The following is a 27,670-nucleotide window of genomic DNA, read 5'->3' on the forward strand; positions in this document are numbered from 1 at the left end:
AGGCTTTCAGGCTTTCCCTGACATTTTCTTGTTGGCGAAAAGCTGCAGCATCCCCCTTTTGCTCCCATGTTTCAACAGAGATGAAATTCTAAAACCCAGAAATTTCCATGCATGTTCCCATTAAAAGTGGCTTTGATTAATGAGAGACAAATTGGAACGTGCACAGACCTAGCAGGAACAGCATTTGGTAAAATCCAAAAGAATAATGCCAGCCATAAAGATGAGGCTAAGAAAAGTGCCAGACAGTGTCCATCAATGCCCCAATCGACCACTGTTCCGAACCCTTCCCATCCAGTTCTTGGGAGAACTTAAAGCAAATGGTTAAAGAATGATACCCACCCTCTGACACAAGCTAGTTAAAGAGAGGCATCTGCCAGCCTCAGAAACATTGACATTAATGTCTGTGAAAAATGTAGAAACAAATCCCCAAAAGCATACATGCGCTCACAAGCACAGTTCAGTCAACCGCTCTGCAGAACTGTAAAATAACCTCAAGAAAAAAATATTTTGATAATTATTCTTGGAAAGAAATAATGAAAAATACTGTCCATGTAAATGTCACAGCCATCTGTGCTAATTTACAGCGTGAGATTCTCAGGCCCAGGAGAGGTCTCCAGTGTATATACTATTTCTTGGTTCCACAGTTTGGCATCATCTGGAAGAGGTAAGGCTGTTCCACTGCCATAATGTGATACAGAAATTTCCAAAAGATTCAAGGTAATAGTAGACCAAAACTGGTAATCTCTAAGTCTGGAAGAGTGTTGTTTTTGTTGGCTTTTTACATCTGAAAACCTAAAAAAACAGTGCATCCTATAATCCAAATAGCCCGATCTCCTTATTCTAAGTAGAGCTTTTCAATTACAGCTCATCCATCAGCACATCCTGTCTGCTTTACCTCCAAGTTTAGTCCAAGTCATCATCTCCTGCCCCAAAACAATGAAAGACCCCATTTGGTGTCCCCTTCTTCTCTTGTGCCCAACCATCCATTCTGCACTCAGCAGCCAGAGAAATATTTTAGAACACACCTAGCATCTTGTACTCCACGGCTTAAACACCCTACTCCCTTCCCATCACATTTACAATGAAATCCAGACTCCTTATCAGAACAAATAAGATGCTGCACATCCCAGTCCTTAAATCTCGATCAGATCCTTTCTCCATCTCCTACTACACCTCACCAGCCAGCCTTCTTCCTGTTCACAGAGGAAGCCAAATCTTGCCTTTGCACCTGCTGTTCCCTCTTCCTGGCATGCTCTTCCTGCAGATGTCCACGCAGCTGACTCGTTTTGGTCATTCGGTTCTCAGTTCAAATGTATATTCCTCAGAGAAGATTTCCCGACTACCTAGTCAAAGGCATCCCTTCATTCTGTCAATATTTACTGAGCACCTAATATGGTCTAGGCACTGGATTAGGCACTGGGGATCTACCAGGGAACTAAACAAACTAAAAAGATGCTCAAATGTTCGTTGAATAAATGAATGAGTTTCTCAAGCATCAGTGTATCTCAAGAGTACAAAAACCTTCCTTTGCCTTAGCCAGTAAGTAGGACTTTTCTAGCAGTATCATCAAGCATTTCTGACATTCTTAGAATGCCCTAGTCAACACTGTGGTCTATTTGTTCTCCCTGGTAAATATTAAGAAATTCTTCCTCAAAGCCCATACAACTACAAATTGAGGCTATGCATCAGTTTCCATGTACTCTCAAGAGTAGTCTGATGTCTGGATAGTCTCGTCAAAAAAAATCTCTGATTTCTATAGAACATCATCGGCCTGCTGGTTTGCTAATCTCATCACATAAGATGCCTCTGCTCAGGGCCAGTTAAGAGAGATCTAAATGAGGTCTGATCACCAAAGAGTTCCAAACTCAGCACACTTACTTTGTGGGCACCATTTGTCTTCTGCCCATCGATTGCAGTTATAATTATCCCCTGCATTTTCACAGGTAAAACACTTGAAGCTGTTTGGAAATGGTGTCGCTTTAAAAAAAAAAAAAATGGAAAGGGAAACAGTATGGTTAAAAATTTTTTTCAAACATCAAATATGGCATAAAGTTAGCAACTTTCACTAGACCAAATGAAAGTTACAAGTCATTATCCTTACAATTTCTGTTTCTATGGAGCTGGGCTTAACTGCCACACTTTGGGGAATTTTCTTTATTCCCTTTTCTTTGAATATTTCATCTATGAATATCTACTACAGAGTAATGCAAATGATTCTATGAGCCACTTTTAAATATCCATGGTATTGTTCTATTATAATTTATAACTTGGGGATAAGTGAGGGTTGAGTGGACAGGCAAAGACGGTGGCAATATTGGGACCAATACTTTGATATAGTATCGGCCCTGAAAAGAACTGGAGTCACATTAACCTAAGCTTGAATTCTGTGCTTCTCACTAATTAGTTGTATGATTTTTTAACCTCTAAGAAATAATAATATTTACAATAATAGTGACAGTGAAGATCCCCATGACTTGCAGAGATAAAGATTAAACAGCAGGTTGCAAGAAAAATATCTAGTAGAGTCCCTGGCACATCAAAAACCAGGTTGGTTTCCAGCCATATGTACTTGCATTACAGCTACACTTAACTTCAAACAAGTAATCTCATTTGATATATGTCAGTTATCCCAACATTAGACCTCTTTCAGGAATGTAACATTTAATAGAAGGATGATAGTAATTCTCAGGCCCTTGTTCTCAGGCAGGAGTGTTACTGAAAGGAGGAATTATGAGCCGCCAGCAGTCTGGATTGAGAACGACTAGTATGTTCTTTTTTTTCTTTATGCTTTCTTTTTCCTGCCTTGTATCTTGTTATTTTGTTGGGCGAGAAGTCAAAAGTACAATAAATTTGACATTTCTCTATAGGCCAGAGTATAAAGCCCTGTATGAAACTTTCAGTTCTCCTATTTTTGGAGAATGAAACAGACACAGATCAAGGTAACCCAAACCATCCCTAAGTTGGGATGATAATTAGAAAGCAGTGCATAAAACAAGAGCAAAATATCAAAAGCTGAAGTTCAGAGGACATGAAAGTAGTTCTTGCAATACATTTCAGTTTTGCCTATGCATAAAAGTGAATTAGGTAAGTAAATAATAATGAAATAATGAAATCCATTTTCACCTATTAATTCAGCACAGTTTAAAAAATACTAAAACTCAATGCTGGTAGGTAAATAGTTAATGTATAAACTGGCACAACCTTTTTGATTTAGTAAATTCTAAGCATCTATTCTAAGGTCATTCGCCAACTGAAGAGGAAACTTCATTTAAAAAGATTTTCAATGAAGCGTTAACATTTAGCCTGCTTGTGAGAGTGTGTGCGCGTGCACTCGTGGGGGGCCAGTATAAAGCTTGGGGAAATAGTTTACTCACATAGTGTGAGTAAAAACATTTTTAATGTAAGACACAATGTAAACAAATAAAAGCTACTGCAAAATTACATTTGTGTGATCTCTGTCACGAAGTTAAATACACATACAGAGCAAGAACAGTAGAAGGAAACACAGTTGACCCTTGAACAACGTGGAGGTCAGGGGCGCCAACCTGCCATGCAGTTGAAAATCCTCATGTAATTTATAGTCGGCCCTGCATATGGCCCTCTGCAGACCATGTAGTACTAGAGTATGGACAATGGGGAAAAAATCCACATGTAAGTGGACCCAGGCAGTTCAAACCCGCGTCGTTCAAGGGTCAGCTGTATTCAAAAATGGAAAGAAGAGCTCACTCTGAATCTTGGGATTATGAATAAATTTTGTTTTCTTCTACACATTTCCTGTCTCTTCGGAATTTTCTATAGTAATCAAATATTACTTTTTTCTCTTTAATAATTTTTTCTTATAAAAGGTTACGAATTTGTCAGTAATGCAGATTATATGAAAAGTATGTCTATGCTATGCCATTAAGCTATCAGTATATGATCACTATCAATTTAGAAATTTGTAATAAATGATAGTTCAAGATGTGTGTGGGCTATTATTCATATGTATATGGTTGTGTAGTATATACGTGCGTACACAGACACCTACTAATGACTGAATGTCCTTAAAAACAAAACACAAAATGCAGAATGGTAATCATACAGGAGTATGGAGTATGAGTAGTCCTCCTTTAGGAGTATAAAGACAGTGGTTCCCAAACCTGGCTGTGTATCAACAGCATCAGGAGAACTTTTCTAAGAAGAAGAGGGGGAAAAGGGAAAAAAAATATTCTGCGTACCACCCTCCTGACTACTGAATCTCAGGAGAAGGGACCCAGGAATATGTAGTTTTAAACGCTTTTTTTGCGATTCTGATACTCTTACAGATGTGGGAACCACTGGCATTCACGTTTCCACGAAACAATTTTCATCTATAACAAATTCTCTGTAAAGTATATCAGAGAAGTTTTACTTGTCTGGAGAGAAAGGAGGTGAGATTATATATATATGTTCATGCTTCATTAAAAGTCTTTTTAAATGCATTTTCCTCTTCAAACGGCTAATGACCTTAGAATAGATTCTTGGAATTACTAAATATATATATATTTTATATATGTATATATAGTGACTGTGCATAATATTAATGAAAATCTAAATAGTACTCCCCTCCAAATTTCAAACATGCTAATCTGTTTTCAAAATTGTTAATGGCCATTTGAAAGTATATATAATTTATGCAGAAGCTTCCTACAGTCAATATCCTTCTCCAAGGAAGAGATCAACAAAGAACACTGAATTTCTCCTGCTAAGCCATTCTTATGGACAGTGTTCAGAAGATTATTTTAAACAAGAACCCTTTTGAGACTTCAGCAGGAAGCCAAACCATTTTAAAGAAATTGAGAAAATTTCTGTCACCATGTGTTACCCTTACTCATGGAAGTAGTGAAGACTTTCTGATTTACGCTGGGTATAAACCAAACGTTCCGGAAAAGGCAAAGTTACTATAGGGAAACGGACTTCAAACAGTTACTCTGACCGCCCCCCTCATCACCAGTGATGGTGACAACCACTACTTACGGTCAAGAGGAGGCCGCACGTCATAGAAGTTGATGTTCTTGGCAAATGCCCGGTTTTCTAAGAAGATAAAGGTCTGGACCACAGCTACAGTGAGGGCATGACAGAGGAGCGGCATTCTGACCCTGGGTGTGGAAAAGTCCAAAACTCACACACCTGCAGCGAAAAGAGACTGGTTGAGTTTATTTGCGTTTTATACATCACTAGGAGTACGTTTTGCTTCTGTTTGGAAAGCTTGATTATTCAAGTATATTCAACAATCCACTTGTTCTGTGGGGCCAGCACCTGTGAGTAAACTGCATTCTTCCCCATCAGATGAAAGTTGAGCAGTTGCTGCCCTTTACTGGGCAGGCCTCTGCACTCTGCAGGACGCCCAGTGGCCTGGGTTCCTGGAGATCAAGCAGCAGTCCTGGCCTGGCTGCGCCCCCTTCCACTGCTGCCTCAGTGGGCTGGTTTACTTCGTGCTGAACCACCTGATTCTTTGAACAACCACAGGTCGGTTCAGAGGCATGCTCAGCTGAAGTTACAGAACCACCTGTCTGAAATTCCATCCCCTGAGTTAAATACCTATGGTTGATGAATTTTGCAACTCTTTCAAAACTTGGAAGAAACAATAAAAGTTGGAGCAGTAGGAAGGACACTGAGTAAAAGGGCAACCAGTTTGAGAAACAAAGTCTCTGCTGGATCCCAGAACACACAGACACTGAGAAGAGAAATAAGGGTAACCATGAAAGGCTGTCCCCACCTGTTTCCGTCACTTCGGGAGCAAGGAGAAGCAGCCAGGTGGTTCTCAAGGAAACAGAATAACAGTTGTTTGAAAACCATACATATAACGTTAGTCCTGGCCCACAGATACTGTTCATCACTTTCAGCCACTTAAAGACAGCAGGGCCAAAACCCAGTGAAACGACAGATGTGCACACAGCACTGAGTAAGGTGTTCCATCTTAAGCCCCACGGGTTCCACCCTCTAGCAGCAGACCTGCTAGTAAGGAAATCTTCAGGAGACATGCTCGGAACCTGGAACATCACCACCAGCAGGTTCTCTTTGAGAAGGGGGAGGTGTGGGCCAGTAGAAAAAGTAAATAACTTGGAGTCCAAAGACTTTGGTTCAGGTGCTAGTGGCCTGACCGTGGGCAAGCTCTTTAAACTCTATTAACCGCCATTTCTTCATCTGTAAAGTGGCTTAATAACACCCGCCCTGCCCACACATTTGGGTAATTGTGAGCATCAAGTAGAGGCTCAGGTAGGATCACATAGAACTGCTTGCATAAGAGCACCTGTAATACAAGTTCTGTGAAAATGCTATCTTAGGATTCAAAAATATTGGCTAGGGGCTTCCCTGGTGGTGCAGTGGTTGGGAGTCCGCCTGCCGATGCGGGGGGCGCGGGTTCGTGCCCCGGTCCGGGAGGGTCCCGCATGCTGCGGGGCGGCTGGGCCCATGAGCCATGCCCGCTGGGCCTGCGCATCCGGAGCCTGTGCTCCACGGCGGGAGGGGCCACGGCAGTGGGGGGCCCACGTACCGCAAAAAAATATATATATATATTGGCTAGGGACTCCCCTGGCGGTCCAGTGGCTAAGATTCCATGCTTCCACTGCAGGGGGCATGGGTTTGATCCCTGGTTGGGGAACTAGGCGTGGCCAAAAATAAATAGCATGCTGAACCTGTTTTCTTCTTGCTGAATCAATAGGTCTCAGTGGCTTTAGGGAGTCTTCCAAAGAAAAAAAGTTTGATGTCCACAAATGCAACCATAATCCTTTCTTTGAAGCCAGGGTAAGAATGCATAAGTTCTAGGGATTTTATGCCCCCCCCTCTTGTGTTGTGAGTATACTGGTTTCGTATGGGTGGTTAATAATGCCTACCTATAGAGAATGAGCTGAAAATCAGACAGAATGTACCCACGACATCATATCATCCCTACAGATGGCTTTTGCTACTGAGAGAACTGAGTCCCTAAGGAAGGACTCAGGGTGAAAAACCTGGTAAGTTTCACAAAACAATAGTGCTAAACTTTGTACACTGCATTTCAGCTCAGTACAGAATCGGACCTAGTGATACACCAATATATTTCTAATTCTGTCCTTGTTCATTTTAGAAACGAAAATTGACCTTTCACAGTTACCAAGTTTCTAAATCCTACTGTTATGCTCTTTCTGAAGAAATGAACATTTAACCAACTCTATGATTCCTTACAGACCAGTGGTTATACTGACACAAATTCTGCTTCCCTATTCATTTCTCTGAGTTGGACTGTTCCGTATTCGTTATGAATCTGTAGCCAAGTAATTGATACCCCTTCTTGACACCAGTGGAGACCTTTTGAATGAGGGAGACTAATCCCTCTCTCACAAGCCTGAAAATGACTGTGTTCCAAGAGCCACCCACAAGTGCTCTTGTAACGTGGAGAGGATGCCTGAGATCACAGCATTCATTATCTACATTCAAGTCCCTTTTGCATCACTAAGCAACTATGGAAATTGAGACAAGTTGCTTAAGCTTTCCAAACCTCAGCTTCCCCATCTGCAGAACAGGCATAATGACAGTCCCTATTTCATAGTGTGGAGCTGAGGACTGAGTGACACCATGCATACAAAGCGCTCAGCCAGTGCTGGGCACAAGGTCAAAGCTGTATTTATCAAGCACTCTCTGTTCGGTGGTAAAGAGCATTCATTGGCTCATGTACCTGCCTTCAGACCTACAATCTGTGTAGCTTTGTGCAAGTTCCTTAACTTCCCTGTATCACAATTTTTGCATCTATAAAATGGGAGTAATAACAATAATATCTACCTCATAGGGTTATAGGAATTAAATTAGTTAATACATATAAAGCACTTGAACTAATTTGCTCTGTGCTTGGCATTTTGCTAATTCTTACGTAAGCATTTATCATGATGAACAAATCCCCAAATACTTTGGGATCACAATTCAGAACGCCTGATTTTCCTCACATAATCTCAGTGAGACAAAAGCCCATTCATTCATTCAACATACCATTATTGACACCTCGTACATAACATGTTTTTACCACTAGATCCCCAACAAGGTCTTTGCTCTCAAGCAATCTGCATTTTAGAGGGAGAAGACAGCCAGTAAATATGGAAAAGACCATACTTTCTGATTGTCATAAACTCTGTGGAGGAAAAATAAGGTGATATGTTAGTGAATAGCAGGACCTGCTTTATATATATGGTGGGCCTGGTACATCTGAGTAGGTGACATGCGCACAGGTGAATTAAATGTTGAGAAGAAAGCGTCCAAGCAAAGAATCCAGGGAAAAGAAACCAAGGTCCTCAGCTGGGAAGAAGTGTGCCTCGTCGGGGGAACTCAGAAAGCAGCCAGCGTGACGAGAGCATGAGAAAGGGGGAAAGAGACAAAGCCAAGCCAGTGGGGTCAGGCCACACACGCACTTGGCAAGCCGTGGCAAGGATTTCAGGTCCTGCAAAGTCAGGAAACTGTTCGAATTTACATTATCTAGTTTTGAAAAATACTCTCAAGAAAGCTTTGGAGAGTAGTAATTGGTCCCAAACACCTAGCCTTATTTCTAGCTCATGGAAGAAAGGAAGGCAAGTAAGAGTGCATTCCTTTCTTCCAGGAGGAATACAGAGCTCAGATACACCACAAAGGTTCTTCTGAATGGATGACAGAAGACTTAAAAAACGACTGAATGAACAACAAACCCAAGAATTAGACTTGTGTTTTGGTTTCTCCTTTCCTGGAAAGAGCACTGTAGGGAGGATGGTCTCATTACTATTATATAACAGGACAGGGAGGTTCAGGGGCAGTACATGCCAAGATCCTTGCATGGCCTGAAACATAGCATCCCCTCAAAACATGTCCGCACAGCTTGTTCTAGCACAGAAGATGAAAGTAGTGAAAAACATACCACAAGAATATTGCTTCCATATAGACTAGATGTATTTTCATTTCCATTTTTAGTTAAAACAGCATAGCCTTATTCTATCAAAATCCTCCAAAACTGCAAAGGTTTTACCTGTCAAATGAAGACAGCACTAAATAACAGTATGTCACATTTTCCAGAGCATGCTTTATAATCTATCACTACATACTGCTTTTCTCCCAAGCACCTATATTTATCTCTGTCTTTCAGTATATAGGTTTGTGTTAACGTGACTGCTTTATTTTTTCACAACGAAAAGACATTAGGATAATGAAAAAGCAAATGACTATAGTATCTGAAAATTGTTTTACATCTGGAATCATTTCACGGAGACTCTGAACTAAAAATTATCTGATGAAACTTTGCTGAGTAGGCTCTTGTTGCCATCTTTCTAGCAGAACAAGGTTATAGCAGAGCTTGTATTCTGCCCCAGAAGGAAAAAAAAATCTTTAATACAAGCTAGACTAAACCATTCTGGTACTTTCTCTAGGACCATCACATAGAGCAGAGTTCTTCATATGGGGGAGAGGGGACCTGTGAGCTTCTTAAGGTTATTTGCAAAATTGTGTCCATACGTATTTTCCCCTTGGGTTGAGTCTCTCAAAGGAATCTGAGACCTACATAATGGTTAATAAGAACAGCTGCTTGCTGACTCAGAATATGGCCGTTACGATTTGGCCTCCTGTAACTTAGACGTTTCCTTATGTTGACACTAAGAAAGCTCCACAGCCATGTTAGGTATCTGGGCCACACTTCTCAAACTCAAGGGTACCTCAAAACGTTCCTCCCCAGACACAGCGCATTACCATCATCCATCTTTCCCAGAGAGTAGACCTTGTCAGAAACCCCTCACCTGTGGTGCTGGTCTTTATTTTATGAGTCCTCTCTTCGGAAAGTACATTAATTTTTGTTCCAGAAAGCAGTGTGCTTCTTTGCCGAGAGGGAAGGGATTTTTGCAAGGCGCATTGGTAGGGATACAACAGGGGTAGGCAACTCTCAGGCATTCCAGGGAACAGCAGGTAGCCAGATTCATAAATTTAGGAAACCCCAAGTGAGAATGGCCCGCTACTGCCCAGAGTCAAGGACCTACGTGGCCCTTGGTCCACAAGCATGACTATTTCCCAGGGCTGAGCCATGGCCATCATCTCCTCCTATATGTGGCATTTTTAAGCTTACTTGGGGAACGTGCGGGCCTGAGGAAGTGACACATCCTTGACCTCAAACTCTTTTGAGGTAGGAAGAGGACTACATTACTTTTTATATTCCCTAGGCCCATACTCTCAGCACATGGTAGATAGTCAATGAGTACGTCTGGGAATAGAACCAACATCATTAGCTATGACCTATATAAGGAGCACCTTTCTTAGCAAGTAAGACAAAGGCTGTGGGCAGTAAGGAGCTGCCAGAGCATCCAAAGATGGTAAAGAAATGATGGAATCAAAAGGAGATGTGAAACAGAAGAGGCCAAACAGAGGTGGTAAATACTGACACTTCTTGCACAATTGCTAATAATGAGTCAGCAAGCACCAGGCCAACCTGCGCTGCCAATAAAACAAATGAAGCACATAATTTAAGGGGAGCAGCTCTCCTAAGTCCAACATGCCTATCAACACTCGCATTCACACCTTCCTGCAAGCATCACTTATCCCACAGTAAGACACTTTAATGACAAACCTAATAGGCCTGGCTCCCCTGTAAAAAGAATAGAAGGCAAAGAGGAAATTCAACATGAGTGCTGGAATTTTACTCAGAAACAGTGGAAAAGATGAAAACACTCCTCTGAAAAGGAGAAATCTGACGGAAAACTTTACCATCCATTCCAAGGGTGGTACTACTTGCTTCTGGCTATTAGGAGAGGTTGGCCGATGAAGATACTCTGGTTCTCATTAAATTTGGGAAGAGCATCACGGGATCCAAGCTGAGACTCTGCTCCAGCTCTCTTCCTTGAGGGGAACCTCGCCTGGGCACTGAGAGCCCAGCTCCTGCGGCTCAGCTGTTACCTTCTCTGACAGATTCTCTGCTCCGGTACATGAAGAGTTTCTTTTCCCCGCTAAGTTTAAATATTAATTTTAAAGATATTTAATTTAGCATTTCTATGCGCCTGAAGCAAAATACAAGAGAGAATTTAGCTTATGCTCCGTCCATCATGTTTATCTGAAAATACAAAAATCTCCGCGGAGCACCATGGATTCTACTCTTGCATAATAACGTTCAGTAGGGAAAAATAGAATCATGATTCAGCCTCTCAGTCCTGCTCGTCCAAATCTTGAAAGCAGCATGATCATAAGTCATGCACTCATACTAGGTACTGTGCTGAGCACTTAGTATACAACACTGAATAAGAGAGACACAGTCCCTGTGCTGTCACACGTTATTGGAGCCCAAAAGTCAACGTGAACCACTAGTGAGCTGTGACTGTCAAGAGTTACTACAGTCATCTTTGAGGGGGGAAAACAATGGACTTTTGATTCAAGTAGACCTAGGATAAAATTCTGGTTCTACATTTAGTTATCAGGCAACCGCAGAGTTAAGAAATATTGTTCCCATTTGCCACTAAGACAAGCGAGGCTTAGAGTCGTGTAGGTAACATTTCTAAACTGTGTGGATTGAGTGCAATTACATAGGTAATGTACATTTTACTTAGAGGATGTTGAAGACATGTTCTCCCCCTTCCCTCCCTCCCCCCAGGCTTTTTCAGGTAACATTAGCAGGAGAACAGAGGTCAGATCAAGGGATATAACTGTCCAATTCCATTCCACACCAGCTGGACCAAATCTAGTAAACTGTGTTGAGTTCTCTGCACTCATTTCTTAAGAAGATTCAGAAGTTCTCTCTATTGCAACCAAGTGAGAAGTTGGAATGAATGACTGCCAAGGTTCCTTTCACTTCTAATATTCTATGATTTTAGGGGAAGGATATTAATGAAGACTTTAGTTATGCCATAAAAAGTCATAAATGTAATACAATATCATAATATTTCAGATTTCTGCTATACTCTTTTAAAGTAAAACTTAAAAAAAAAATCTCATAAAGCACAGGATCAAAGACTCAGAGAACTGAGTATCTCATTTCTAAACATAAAGCGGTGCATTTTGCAGTGCTAAAGATGGGAGTTTTTCCCACTACATGCAACTGTGATACAAGATAATGTCTAAAACAGTGCTATTATTAAAATAACTTCATTATGCAAATCAATCGTGAATTAATACAGGGCCCATAAGTGTGTAATTTGGGTGAAGAAACAGTCTAATCAATTTTAAAGACATCTTTCTAAACGTGATTCAGATTTTAAGAAAAAGCTAAAAGACACTTCCAAAGTAATAGCTTTTCAGCTGCATTTAAAAAAAATAAATTTAGGGCTTCCCTGGTGGCGCAGTGTTTGAGAGTCTGCTTGCCGATGCAGGGGACGCAGGTTCGTGCCCCGGTCCGGGAAGATCCCACATGCCGCGGAGCGGCTGGGCCCGTGAGCCATGGCCGCTGAGCCTGTGCGTCCCGAGCCAGTGCTCCGCAACGGGACAGGCCACAACGGTGAGAGGCCCGCGTACCACAAAAAAAATAAATTTATTTTATTTACTTATTTTGGGCTGCGTTGGGTCTTCGTTGCTGCGCGCGGGCTTCCTCTGGTTGTGCGAGCGGTGGCTACTCTTCGTGCGGTGCACAGGCTTCTTACTGTGGTGGCTTCTCTTGTTGCAGAGCACGGGCTCTAGGCGTGTGGGTTTCAGTAGTTGTGGCATGCGGGCCCAGCAGTTGTGGCTTGCGGGCTCTAGAGTGCAGGCTCGGTCGTTGTGGCACATGGACTTAGTTGCTCCACGGCATGTGGGGTCTTCCCGGACCAGGGCTCAAACCCGTGTCCCCTGCATTGGCAGGCAGATTCTTAACCACTGCGCCACCAGGGAAGTCCTGCATCTTTGTCAAAGATACAATTTTACATCTTTTTGAGAAGGCTCTCATGACACAGAAGAATAAGAAGGTAAGAACTCCATGTGAACAAGATTAGATGTTTAGGAGTTAGAAACAGGACTCCTTTTAAAAAGAATCAAGATTGGTTTGTCATGTTGTATTGAACTATGTGGAAAAATGGTAGGAATCTAATAAAACTATGTTAATTGATTATATTTGAGGGTATCCTTCACATAGGTGGCATAATTTTTACCCAGTTTGCTTCCATAAATGATTTTTAGGAGGCTGATGCCAAGTCACTTATGCATTAAACCTCTCAAAATATGGAGTCAAAACCATATTGGATGAGAGGAAAATAAAGATCCTAACCCCTTCTATGAATGGTATTCCTCTGCTGTATGTCACGCTTTGCTCTGTACTTCCCAGGAGCCAAGAGAGACACACATGGAACACACATTCTCATTATTTGTAAAAAGAAAACTCCCCCTGATCCTTAATTCTCAAATTAGTGGTCCCTATGCGTGTTTATACAGAGAGCAGCAAACAACACATGGATAATGCCCGAAATTTGTTTTGAAGACCTCCAGATGCATCCCTCATTTGGCCATTTCTTTAAAAAAGCCAAAGGCATAATATTAAGAGGTAATTTTACAAGGATATTTCCACTGTCAGGCAGGCAAATGAGAGCGATTCTTTTCTTTTCTGTGTGAGAGGGGTATTTTTAAATTTGAGAGGAAGATACAAGAACTGGACAGAAGTTCTGCGGGAGAGCTGCAGGCACACAGGTGTTGGCGCTGTTAACGGGTGATTCTACCGGCAGAACTGCAAGGATATAAACTGAGTGGCAACAGAGGCTGGGCACGGAAGACATCGTTTTTATGTTCCCTATCCTTGCTTGCTGTACTGAACTCATTTCTTTTAATAACCAATCAAAGTTCACATAATAGCAATCTAGGCTGAAATGTCCGACAGCTGGCTAAGGATCCATTATTCTATAATTGTTGAGTGGAGGAGAACCACCCCAAAGGTGCATTCTCAAACACATGGCACTCGTGTGAAAATAGCACTCATGCGTGAAGACAGAACTCAACTGAGAAAATAGCTTTCAAGGTCACTAGACGTGCAGGTGATGGCTAGCACTTCTGACTTCATTTAGTCTCAGCTGAGGTAGAAAAATGACCATAAAACTAGAGTGTATACACACAGATGTGTCTCTCATTTGAATCTCTCTGTATATATTCTAATATGATGGAATATCTGTACCAAAGCAGAAATCTTAGATGACAAGTTCATCTGGATATGTGTGTGTGTGTATGTATGTGTATGTGCATCTGCATATACACACGCATACATGTATCTTATTGAATGAATTCACTGCTTAAGCTCTATGTGCCAGGTGATAAAGAATCCCTAGAACTCTGTTAAGAGACTGTATTACCAATCACGTCCAATGCTTTCAGCACCTGCACCGTTATCTGTCATTTGGGAGAGCTTTAGGATGCAGAACTCTTACCATGCATTCGTCCTGTTGTCCTTCTTCTGTGCTGAGGCTTTATGTCACTGACCACTGTTTATAACACTAGCTCAAATTATTCCTGATTCTATATCTAAAAATGTATTATACAAGAACACGTTCATGGCTATCATTCTGAAACAGAAGGGCACTTGAAAACCAACAATAGACCACACGCAATGGCAAAAGACTATCGTGCTGACTTTTTTGCACAGTCACAAAATCCAGAACAGATTATTCAAAGAACTCTCTGGAAGCTGACAAGCTTATAAAAGCAATCCTAATAAAAAAATTTCTGCATTCTACATATATAACAGAGTTACAGCATGTCATCTGCTCTATAAATTGTCACTATTACCACTTGGAGCAGAAGGAAATGTACATATATAAAGATATATATGTGCATAATTTTATATTCCCAGAGGAAACTGAAAAAGTATGTGCGTTAAATAGTGTTTTCATTGCAACATGAAAAACGACGCTTAAGCAATGGTTCACAGTCCCACAAGGGTAAAGTCAAGTGTAAACGCTGCCTCGTATGATGGGGGGAGAATGGACGGGGCACTCAGGCGTGGGAGCAAATTCTGATCCTGTCACTAGTTGGATCTACTACTTCTGGCTGATCCCTGTACAGCTCTGAGGTTCAGTTTCCTATCAGTAAAATAGAGATATTAAATATCTATTTTGCAGAGAGTTGTGGGAATTAAAGGACAAGGAATAAGTCCCTACCCATTGCTGCTTTTTCAAATTATTAAATAAATTTAAAAGCTAAAAATAGAGATTTATGGTTCCTCAGAGAATAACATACCAGCCAGTATCGTTAAGATTACGCTGTATCTGGCTAGATTTAAGACTGAAATTCAATACACATATTTTCAGCTCTCAAATACTATGTTTATCTGAGCATATATGAGAGAAGAATGTAAAACTCCTCTGAAGACAGATTTTAAGAAAACTACTCTAGAATATATGTGGGCACAATATTTAGGCCTCAGTGGAACATTTTCATTTATCTTCTTTCTGAGAAATCTATATTCTTTGTCTACGCTCATAAATAAAAGGCAGTTCTCATGAAGTGTGCTTGAGAAAGCAAGTCTCTGTGCTCTCACATGCGTCATTTACCTTGTATTTCTCACTCTTTAAAGGCCCAATTTCAATATTTCTCCCTCATGAAAACTTTGTGTCCACTCCACCCCATGGAATAGTCCCCACTCTGAAAAAAGCATGGGGTTCATTTGGGGACACAAGACTGCCCTCCTTGCTGAGCACTGGGGTGGGCACGGCAGCTCCAATCCTTGCTTAGAGATGGGCTAAAGGTCTCTAAAGGACTCACACACTTGCAGGCCTTACCTTTAAAAAAAGAAAAAAAAAGTAAAGCTTTTCTATCTTTTCCACGAACAGAATTTCCATTTCCATGTTCACTGTTCATTTAGATTTTAGGTGAACGATGTGAAGATTGTGAGAACTCTATTTTCAACAACTGAAGTTCTTCCCACTGATGGCCTATTCACATGTGGTTCAACACACACTAGGTTAGGCCTTAAATATGCTATGACCACACGATCTTCCCAAGCTATCCTAAAAGGGTGAAAGGAGGTGAACCCTGCTGGGCTTTCACCTCTTGCTCCTGTAGCCCCACCCTCCAACCTTGTCCACCCTGCTCTGTGCCCTGGGAAGCCAAGCTATGAAGACCAGGCACACAGCTCCCTTTTCCACCAGCTTTCAGCTTCGTTTGGCCAATGGCAGAAACTGGCAGATCAGAGGGTGGGCAGAGAGTGAGACTGGGGAAGTTACTCCCCTGACTCACTCCCTGCCAGGCTGTCGTCATGTCCCTCAGCTCCCATCAGGTCCCTGGCTCCACAGCTACCTTCTCCTGGGTTCTGGTAACCACTTATCTTATCCTTTAGGCCTATAGGATAGAAATGGCTTCTCTCTGTTGCCAGCTGTGAAGACTAGGTGAACCCACACCACTGTAAACAGCCCCTTATTCATTCTCTTAAATAACACCAGTCTGAATATGCCATCTCATTCCTGCCAGGACCCTGACTAAGCCTTGAATCCAGTCTCAAAACACCAGGAAAAGAGCCACACTGAACCAGAGCATCAGGACTTGCTGTTACAGCAGGTATTAATACGAACAGCTGCAATGACTTTACCAGAAGAGCATAAGAACAGTTGTTACTCTTATGTCATAAAAAACCAACAATTGGATTTATGCTACAAACCAATCAAGGTGAGACTGAAGGCTTTAAAAAGAAAATGAGAATATCAACAAGAAAAATCTAGCTGAAAATTATTCTATAATCCCATGCAAATATTACAAGCCCACCAAAATGCAGCTTTTTCTGCTGCTACCATCACTGAAGAATATCATTAAATAAGGAGAAGGGTGGGGGGCAAGATTCCTGAACCTCAATAAAAGAGCTGAGAAAAATGAACACATTGAACATAGCACTGAAGCCCACGGAAGCTTTAGTGTATTCAAGGTTGCACTCTTGCAGCATCATAGAACCTAACACATATCTACACAGAGATGTAAGTTTATTTAAATATAAAAAATTCACAGAGGAGAGGGGCCAAGATGGGGGAGTAGAAAGACCCTGAGCTCACCTCCTCTCATGAGCACACCAAAACAACATCTGCAGAACAACCACCCATAAAAAAAAAGACTAGAACCTACCAGAAAAGATCTTCTCCAACTAAAGACATAAAGAAGGAACCACAAGACAAGTAGCAAGGGCAAACTCAAGATATAATCAAATCCCATACCCCAGGGATGGGCGACCCACAAACTGGAGACCCACAAACTGGAGGTGGGCGACCCACAAACTGGAGAATTTTATTGCAGAGGCTCTTCCACAGGCATGAGACTTCTAGGCCCCCTGTCAGGCTCCCCAGCCTGGGGGGTCCTGCATCAGGAAGATGATACCCTAGAGCATTTGGCTTTGAAGGCCAAGGGGTTAATTCTGGGAGCCTCGCAGAACTCAGGGAAATAGAGATTTCATTCTTAAAGGGCCTACCCAAAATCTCACACATACCAGGACCCAAGGCAAAAGCAGTAATTTGATAGGACCCTGGGCCAGACCTACCTGCTTGTCTGGGAGAGTCTCCTGGAGAGGTGAGGGATGGCTGCGGCTCACGCAGGGGACATAGACGATGGTGGCAGCCATACTGGGGAACATTCTACCCATGAACACTGCTGATGACAGCTGCCATCTTGGCTCAAGACCTGGCCCCACCCAACAGCCTTTAGGCACCAGTACTGGGATGCCTCAGGCCAAACAACTAACTGGACAGAGACACATCCCTATCCATCAACAGATGACAGGCTGCCTTAAGATTTCCTAAGCTCACAGCTGCCTCTAAAAACACCCTAGATACAGCCCTGCCTACCAAAGGGCCAAGACACAGCTCTGCCCACCAGTGGGCAGGCACTGGCCCTTCTCTCCAGGAAGCCTGCAAAAGCCTCTAGACCAGCCTCATCCACCAGGGGGCAGACACCAGAAGCGAGAAAACTACAATCCCACAGCCTGCGGCTCCTGCTCGCAGCAGGCCAGATCTTAACCTGGGAACAGCTGGGCCCAGGTCCTGGCCCTGTCCACGAGCAGGCCAATGCAAACTTCGGGACACCACAGACCCCATACCCAACTGTGTCAGGAACACCACCCCCCAAACAATCTGAAATGAGATCTGAGATCCCTGGGCCCTGCAGCCAGACTACAGGAAACAGCTCTGTCTACCAGTGGTCCAGCACTAACTCCAGGACCTGGCCTCACCCACCAGTGGGTGGCCAACAGCTGTGGAGTCTTCAGGACCCTGACTCTGGCCATCAGTGAGCCAAAACTAGCCATGGGACCCCTGGGGTTCTGCAGCCAGCCTCCTCGTGACCAGGCCCTGCTAACCAGCAGCCAGTAATCATGAGGGCCTGCAGAGTACAAATGCAGAGTTTTAAAAATGCATTTGAAATTAAGAGATCGGCAACTTAAAACAATATATATATAGAGAGAGAGAGACTGCTATACAAAAACCTCATGATAACCACAAACCAAACATCCATAATAGATATACATACAAGAAAGAAAAAGGAATCCAAACTTAACACTAAATATAGTCATCAAATCACAGGAGAATAAAAAAAGAAGAAAAGGGGGAAAAGACCTATAAAAACAAATACAAAACAATTAACAAAAGGGCAATAAGAACATACATATCGATAATTACCTTAAATGTAGTCAGGTTAAATACTCCAACCAAAAAACATAGAGTGGCTGAATGGATACAAAAACAAGACTCATATATATGCTGCCTAGAGAGACTCACTTCAGATCCAGAGACACATATAGATGGAAAATGAGGGGTTGGAAAAAAGTATTCCATACAAATGGAAATCAAAGAAAGCCAGAGTAGCAATACATGTATCAGGCAAAATAGACTTTAAACTAAAGACTGTTACAAGAGACAAAGCAACACACTGCATAATGATCAAAGGATAAATCCCAGAAGATATAACAATTGTAAATATATATATGCACCCAACACAGAAGCACCTAAATATTTAAAGCAAATATTAACAGACATAAAAGGAGAAATCAACAATGATACAATACGGTAGGGGACTTTAACACCCTACTTATATCAATGGACAGATCACCGAGACAGAAAATCAGTAAGGAACACAGGCCTTAAAAACCACATTAGACTAAATGGAATTACTTGATATATAGAGAGCATTCCATCTGAAATCAGCAGAATATACATTCTTTTCAGGAGCACATTGAACAGGATCCAGGATAGAACACATGCTAGGCCACAAAACAAGCATTGGTAGATTTAAGAAAACTGAAGTCAAATCACGCACCTTTTTGACCATAATGTTACGAGATTAGAAATCAACTACAAAAAAAAAACTGCAGAAAACACAAACACATGGAGGTTAAACAATATGCTACTAAACAACCAATGGATCATTGAAGAAATCAAAGAGGAAATCAAAAAATACCTAGAGACAAAAGAAAATGAAAACACAATAATCAAATACCCATGGGACACAGCAAAAGGTTCTAAGAAGGAAGTTTATGGCAATACAAGCATACTTCAGAGAACAAGAAAAATCTCATAAATACCCTAACCTTACATCTAAAGGAACTAGAAAAAGAAGAATGAACAAAACCCAAAGTTATTAGAAGGAAAGAAATCATAAAGATCAGAGCAGAAGTCAATGAAATAGAGACCAAAAAAAAAAAGAAAAGATCAATGAGCTGGTTCTTTGAAAAGATAAACAAAATTGATAAACCTTTAGCCAGACTCATCAAGAAAAAATTAAGAGGGCCCAAATCAATAAAATCAGAAATGAAAAAGGAGAAGTTACAACTGACACCATATAAATACAAAAGATCGTAAGAGACTACTACAGGCTACTATATGCCAATAAAATGGACAACCTAGAAGAAATGGACAAATTCTTGGAAAGGTACAATCTCCCAAAACTGAGCCAGGAATAGAAAATATGAAAAGACCAATTACCAGTAATGAAACTGAATCAGTAATTTAAAAACCTCAACAAACAAAAGTCCAGGACCAGATGACTTCACAGGTGAATTTCGCCAAACATTTAGAGAAGAATTAATGCTTACCCTTCTGAAACTATTCCAAAACAGTGCAGAGGAAGGAACACTTCTGAACTCATTCTATGAGGCCACCATCACCAAAACCAAAAAGAGATTCCCCCCCACCAAAAAAAATTACAGGCCAGTATCACTGACGAACATAGACACAAAAATCCTCAATAAAATACGAGCAAACCAAATACAACAATGCATTAAAAGGATCATACACCATGATCAAGTGGGATTTATCCCAGGGATGCAAGGAATTTTCAATAACTGCAAATCAATTAGTGTGATACACCACATTAACAAATTGAAGAATTTGTTCTTCAAAAGCCATACAATCATCTCAAAAGATGTAGAAAAAGCTATAAAATTCAACATCCATTTATAATAAAAACTCTTCAGAAAGTGGACACAGAGGGAACCTACCTCAACATAATAAAGGCAAACCCACAGGTAAAATCATACTCAACAGTGAAAAGCTGAAAGCATTTCCTCTAAGATCAGGAACAAGACAAGGATGCCCACTCTCACCACTTTTATTCAACATAGTTTTGTAAGTCCTAGCCACAGGAATCAGTGAAGAAAAACAAAGTAACCAAGTTAGAAAGGAAGACTTAAAACTGTCACTGTTTGCAGATGACATGACACTATACATAGAAAATCCTGAAGACACTACCAGAAAACTACTAGAGCTCATTAATGAATTCAATAATGTTGCAGGATACAAAATTAATATACAGAAATCTGAATTTCTCTACATTAATACTGAAGTATCAATATTGAAATGGAAATTAAGGAAACAATCCCATTTACCATAGCATCAGAAAGAATAAAATACCTGGGAATAAATATACCTAAGGAGGCAAAAAGACCTGTACTCTGAAAACTGTAAGGCACTGATGAAATAAATTGAAGACTACACAAACAGGTAGAAAGATATATACCATGTTCTTTATTAGAAGAATAAATACTGTTTATATGACTATACTGCTCAAGGCACTCTACAGACTCAATGCAATCCTTGTCAAATTATCAAATTAGCAGAGGGGGTAACACTCCCAAACTCATTCTGCGAGGCCACCATCACCCTGATACCAAAACCAGACAAAGATGTCACAAAGAAAGAAAACTACAGGCCAATATCACTGCTGAACATAGATGCAAAAATCCTCAACAAAATACTAGCAAACAGAATCTAACAGCACATTAAAAGGATCACACACCATGATCAAGTGGGGTTTACCTCAGGGATGCAAGGATTCTTCAAGATATGCAAATCAATCAATGTGATACACCATATTAACAAATTAAAGAATAAAAACCATATGATCATCTCAATAGATGCAGAAAAAGCTTTTGACAAAATTCAACACTGATTTATGATAAAAACCCTCCAAAAAGTAGGCATAGAGGGAACTTAACCTCAACATAATAAAGGCCATATATGACAAACCCACAGCCAACATCATTCTCAATAGTGAAAAACTGAAAGCATTTCCACTAAGATCAGGAACAAGACAAGGTTGTCCAATCTCACCACTATTATTCAACATAGTTTTGGAAGTTTTAGCCACAGCAATCAGAGAAGAAAAAGAAATAAAAGGAATCCAAATTGGAAAAGAAGAAGTAAAGCTGTCACTGTTTGCAGATAACATGATACTATACATAGAGAATCCTAAAGATGCTACCAGAAAACTACTAGAGCTAATCAATGAATTTGGTAAAGTAGCAGGATACAAAATTAATACACAGGAATCTCTTGCATTCGTATTCACGAATGATGAAAAATCTGAAAAGGGAAATTAAGGAAACACTCCCATTTACCACTGCAACAAAAAGAATAAAATACCTAGGAATAAACCTACCTAGGGAGACAAAAGACCTGTATGTGGAAAAGTATAAGACACTGATGAAAGAAATTAAAGATGATACAAACAGGTGGAGAGATATGTCATGTTCTTGGATTGGAAGAATCAACACTGTTAAAATGATCATACTACCCAAGGCAATCTACAGATTCAATGCAATCCTTATCAAACTACCAATGGCATTTTTCACAGAACTAGAACAAAAAAATTTACAATTTGTATGGAAACACAAAAGACCCTGAATAGCACAAACAATCTTGAGAAAGAAGAACAGAGCTGGAGGAATCACACTACGACTTCAGGCTATACTACAAAGCTACAGTAATCAAAATAGTGTGATATTGGCACAAAAACAGACATATAGATCAGAACAGGATAGAAAACCCAGAAAAAAACCCACACACTTATATTCAAACTACGATAAAGGTGGCAAAAATATACAATGGAGAAAAGACAGTTTCTTCAGTAAGTGGTGCTGGGAAAACTGGACAGCTACATGTAAAACAATGAAATTAGAACATTCCCTCATACCATATATAAAAATAAACTCAAACTGGATTAAAGACCTAAAAGTAAGACCAAAACCATAAAACTCTTAGAGGAAAACATAGGCAGAAGATTCTTTGATATAAATCGCAGCGATATTTTTTTGGATCTGTCTCCTAAATTAAAGGAGATAAAAGCAAAAATAAACAAATGGAACCTAATTAAACTTAAAAGATTTTGCACAGCAAAGGAACAACTGACAAAATGAAAAGACAACATATTGAATGGGAGAAAATATTTGCAAATGATATGATTGATAAGCGATTAATATCCAACATATATAAATAGATCACAGAACTCAACATCAAAAAATAAACAACCTGATTAAAAAATGAGAAGAACTCGACATTCTTCCAAAGAGGACATGCAGATGGCCAATAGGCACATGAAAAGAAGCTCCACATTGCTAATTATTAGAGAAATGCATATAAAAACTACAATTAGATGTCATCTCACACCTGTCAAAATGACTGTCATCAATAAGAACCCAAATAACAAATGTTGGCAAGGATATGGAGAAAAAGGAAACCTTGTACACTTGTCGGTGGGAATGTAAATTGGTTCAGCCACTGTGGAAAAGAGTATTAAGGTTTCTCAAAAGCTAAAAATAGAGCTACCATATGACCCACAATTCCACTCCTGGGTATATATTAGAAAAAAACAAAAACACTAATTCAATAAGATGCACACACCCCAGTGTTCACATCAGCATTATTTACAATTGCCAAGATACTGAAGCAATCTAAGTGTCCATCAGCAGATGAACAGATAAAGAAAAAGTGGTACAGATATACAGTGGAATACTACTCAGCCATAAAAAAGAATGAAATTTTGCCATTTTTAGCAACATGGATGGACTTGGAGGGCATCATGCTAAGTGAAATATGTCAGAAAAAGAAAGCAATACTGCATGATATCATTTATATGTGGAGTCTAAAAATATACTAGTGAATGTAACAAAAAAGAAGCAGACTCACAGATGTAGAGAACAACCTTGTGGTTACCAGTGGGGGTTGGATGGGAGGGGCAATATAGGGGTGGAGGAGTGGGAGGTACAAACTCTTGTGTTTAAAATAGGCTCAAGAGACTTCCCTGGTGGTGCAGTGGTTAAGAATCTGCCTGCAAATGAAGGGACATGGCTTTGAGCCCTGGCCCGGGAAGATCCCACATGCCGCAGAGCAACTAAGCCCATGTGCCACAACTACTGAGCCTGTGCTCTAGAGCCCGTGAGCCACAACTACTGAGCCCATGTGCCACAACTACTAAAGCTCGTGTGCCTAGAGCCCATGTTCTGCAACAGAGAAGCCACCACAATGAGAAACCTGTGCATTGCAACGAAGAGTAGCCCCCACTTGCTGCAACTAGAGAAAGCCCACATGCAGCAACGAAGACCCTACGCAGCCAAAAAATAAATTAATTAAAAAAATAATAAATAAAATGGTAAATTTTTAATAAATAAATAAAATAGGCTCAAGGATGTATTGTACAACACAGGAAATATAGCCAATATTTTGTAATAACTATAAATGCAAAGTAACCTTTAAAAATTATATAATTTTTTTAATAAAATAAAAATAAATTCACTGAAAACCAGAATTTCATATTAACACAATGGTGCTTTGCCCTATTCTCCTTTCTTAAAATCTTGTATTTCAAGAAACAACACTATTTTTACATGACAATGGGCTTGTCACTTAAATTAAGGACCTTTTCCTGAACTGCCTCTGATTATTCTCTGGTTACCTCTCACCTCCCACAGTCCCAAACCTTCCTATTGGGATAATGGTCTTAGCAGCCTCATTTGCCCAGAGAAGCCCTTCACTTCACCTTCCAAATTTACTCATACTCACCTTTCTTAATTTTCTTTTCTCCTCCTCTTTCACTCCCTGCTACCCTCACTCAAGGACACCTGAAAGAAAAAAGAAAGAGTTCAGCTTGAAATGTACATTGAGATCTCATCCATATTCTGTACCAATTTCCAGACCATAAAACTCCTTATTGCATAGAAAGTGTTCTGTGATAATGCCTGAAATAGTCCCTTTTACCTTGTGCTTAAAGTAAAACACACCTTAAATGTACTTTGTAAAGCAGCAGCATGCAACAACAGAAGACAAAGAGGCCAAAAGAGGGGTCTCTTTTCTCTTCCCCTTTTGTTAATGAACACAAAGATTCTTTTCACTGCAAACACCTAGGAGAGAAGACTAGCTTAGGGATTTGGTAAGATTGGCGTCTGGAAAGTGAGGGGACTGAGGGAGCGCTGATCACCCTTCTAATTATTCAGAGTACGCCGGAATGTGGAGCCGACTACAACTGACGCCCAGCTCACATCGTTGATGGCAAAGATGACTTCTCGTCCCCAGAGTCACAATTCTAGGCTACGGTCTTCCACTGTGACTAACAGCCGCCCCAGCAATGCCTGCACCTCAGGGCCATCACTCCTCCTGCCCCCATCATGGCTGCCCGTTACCACTTGCACAGGGTAGACACTGAGTAAGGAATCGTTGAATATGCCCGAACAAGGCTGACTTCACCCATTCAGTCTGCAAAGTCCACTCCCCTGACTGTGATGACGACCAATTTCCATTTACCCTTTGCGGCCTGCATTTGGGCAGCAGGCAACTCCTGGCCGTGCAGCCTCAAATTAGCACGCTCACTACACCGCATGACTCAGCAGCCAAGAACTTTCCCATCTGAAACTCATTAATCTTCCCCACATCCCCGTGAGGGAAGCAGGTGTGTTCACCTGCAGGTTATAAGGAGGAAATGGGGATGAGGAGGTTAGGAGCTGTGCCATGGGTTATTAAGGGTGTCTGCCGGGGATGAAGTCATTCTGTAGTCATCCCCGTTCAGTCTGTTCAGTCTCCACCTGCTCCGGATCCAGGCCTCCACACACACACACACCCCACCCCCTGCTTTGATCACCTTATCATTCTCTGGGCTTTTGTGAAGGCGCAGAGTCCCAGCAGATACATGCATTTCAAAAGGATAAAAGGTATTATGATTTGCCCCTGCTAAATACTTCAGATGTCTCTCCCACGATAACTCGTACCAGAAGTCCTCTCTCTCAGACCTTTTCCAGTAAAGGTATCTTGTTAGCTAGAACTAATACTGTCTCCTGGAAAGAGGGCTCAGAATAATACAGCTTCATCCTTTGCCTGGGAAAGGCCTCGTAAGGTTCACTCTCGCACCTTCAGAGGCACAAACCAGCACCCAGGCAGCCCTGGAGTTCAGGGTTATTGGCTGCCCAGGCCTGTGAACTGCCCGGAGCAGTGATGGCACAGCGCCTCCACACACTTCATCTGGGCCCTCTCGGCTCTGCAGCATGATTTGCGTCTCTGATTGGTTCCCTAGGGCAGGTACACAGCCAGCGCTGCAACTTTCTCTACTGTAGGCCTTTCTGACTTAGCCAAAGAGAACCAGGATTGGCTACTTCCAAGGGAGAAGCACGCTTCAACCACCAAAACTATGTCCTTTATCCTTTGCTGGTTCTGCTTTCTCCTCCCACCTCCAGATGAGAACCTGCCCCAGGTTTCAAACTTTTATGTTATTACTATTTACTTTCCTATAGTGTTATTACTCTTACTTTCCTTAGGGACCACATTTATGCTCACACATTCTACTCCCACTCCTTGCTGATTTCTAAATCACCAGATCTGATGAGGCTGGACTATAAACTATAATTTTCTGCCATTTTTAAATAGCATAAATTGGAGTAGATGACTTACTATTTCATTTAGGGAATGACTAGTCCTGAAAGACATTAAAACATTCTCTAATGCCACAGTAAATAAAACAGTATAGTAGTAACATTTGAGTAGACAGACAAATGGAACAATAGAAGGTCTGGAAATAGACTCAAATACACATGGGAATTTGTTATACGGTAAAGGTGGCATCTCAAACCAGTAAGGTAAGAATACACTTTAAGAAGCTGAGTTGGGACAACTGGGTAGCCAGGAAAAAAATAAGGTTAGTACACACCTCATACTATACACATAGAAAACAAAGCCATAAAAGTTCCAGAAAAGAAAATGTGAACACAGAATAGTATTGGATAATCTTAAGGAATTATTGGTATAATAATGTTATAGAAGTTATGTTCTAAAAAGTTCTTACATGTTATTGATATATATTGATATAAAGAAAATATAATGTCTGGGGTTTGCTTCAAATATTCTCAAAATGGATGGGAGGATAAGATAAAACAAGATTGGCAAAATACCCCAATTGTTGAAGCTGGATGACATGTAATTGAGGTTTATTATACTATTTTCTAATTTGTATATGCTTAAAATTTTCTGTAATAAAATGGGTTCTTAAAAATACAAGAAAATTCCCGTGCCACAACTACTGAGCCTGCACTCTAGAGCCCGTAAGCCACAACTACTGAAGCCTGCATGCATAGAGCCCATGCTCTGCAACAAGAAAAGCCACCGCAATGAGAAGCCTGTGCACCGCAATGAAGAGTAGCCCCCGTTCGCCGCAACTAGAGAAAGCTCGTGTGCAGCAACAAAGACCCAACGCAGCCAAAAATGAAATTAAAAAAAACAACAGGGTCCTACTGTATAGCACAGGGAACTATCTTCAATATCCTATGATAAACCCATAATGGAAAAGAATATGAAAAAGAATGTATATATATGTATAACTGAATCACTTTGTTGTACAGCAGAAATTAACACAACATTGTAAAAACTTCAACAAAATAAATTAAAAAAGAAAAAACAAAATAAATTAAAAAAAAAAAAAAACACAGGAAAATATGAGTGACTTCCTGGGAGTGGGGAAGGGCCATTCTGACTATGATTAAAAACCCAGAAAGGGCTTCCCTGGTGGCGTAGTGGTTGAGAGTCCGCCTGCCGATGCAGGGGACATGGGTTCGTGACCCGGTCCGGGAAGATCCCACATGCCGCGGAGCGCCTGGGCCTATGAGCCATGGCCGCTGAGCCTGCGTGTCCAGAGCCTGAGCTCCACAACGGGAGAGGCCACAACACTGAGAGGCCTGTGTACCACCAAAAAAAAAAAAAAAAAAAACGAGAAAGTAAAGTTTGATTAATTCAATTACATCAAACAACAATACCTTTTGTATGCCAAAAAAAAAAAAAATTATAAGCAAAGTAAAAAAAAAACCAAATAAACTGGGGGAAATATTTTCAACTCATGTCACAGACAAAACAATGGATAATCTCGCTAATATGGAAAGAGCTAGTAAAAATCGGTAAGAAAATTATCAGTAACCCAACAGAAAAAGTAGCAAACAACATTAATAGACATTTCATAGAAAAATGAACAAAATGGCCTTTAAACAACATGAGAAAAGTTGAGCATCTTTTCAAACAGG

The 27,670-nt window shown here is 40.8% G+C and overlaps 1 protein-coding gene across 3 annotated transcripts in view; it reads right to left on the minus strand.

Moving 5' to 3' along the window:
• LYPD6B (LY6/PLAUR domain containing 6B) overlaps positions 1 to 27,670 on the minus strand; it is a 221,231-nt gene that overhangs the window by 14,132 nt on the left and 179,429 nt on the right. For all 3 annotated transcript variants that reach the window (XM_060151507.1, XM_060151506.1, XM_060151508.1), the window contains 3 exons: positions 24,180 to 24,238; positions 4,996 to 5,148; positions 1,879 to 1,977 (listed from right to left, as the gene is read on the minus strand). In XM_060151507.1, the coding sequence (XP_060007490.1) occupies positions 1,879 to 1,977; positions 4,996 to 5,110 (214 nt within the window). In that variant the 5' untranslated portion in view covers positions 5,111 to 5,148; positions 24,180 to 24,238. The remainder of the gene's footprint in view (positions 1 to 1,878; positions 1,978 to 4,995; positions 5,149 to 24,179; positions 24,239 to 27,670) is intronic.

This window comes from Lagenorhynchus albirostris, chromosome 6, assembly GCF_949774975.1.
Source record: "Lagenorhynchus albirostris chromosome 6, mLagAlb1.1, whole genome shotgun sequence".
In the NCBI taxonomy this organism is placed as follows: Eukaryota; Metazoa; Chordata; class Mammalia; order Artiodactyla; family Delphinidae; genus Lagenorhynchus; species Lagenorhynchus albirostris.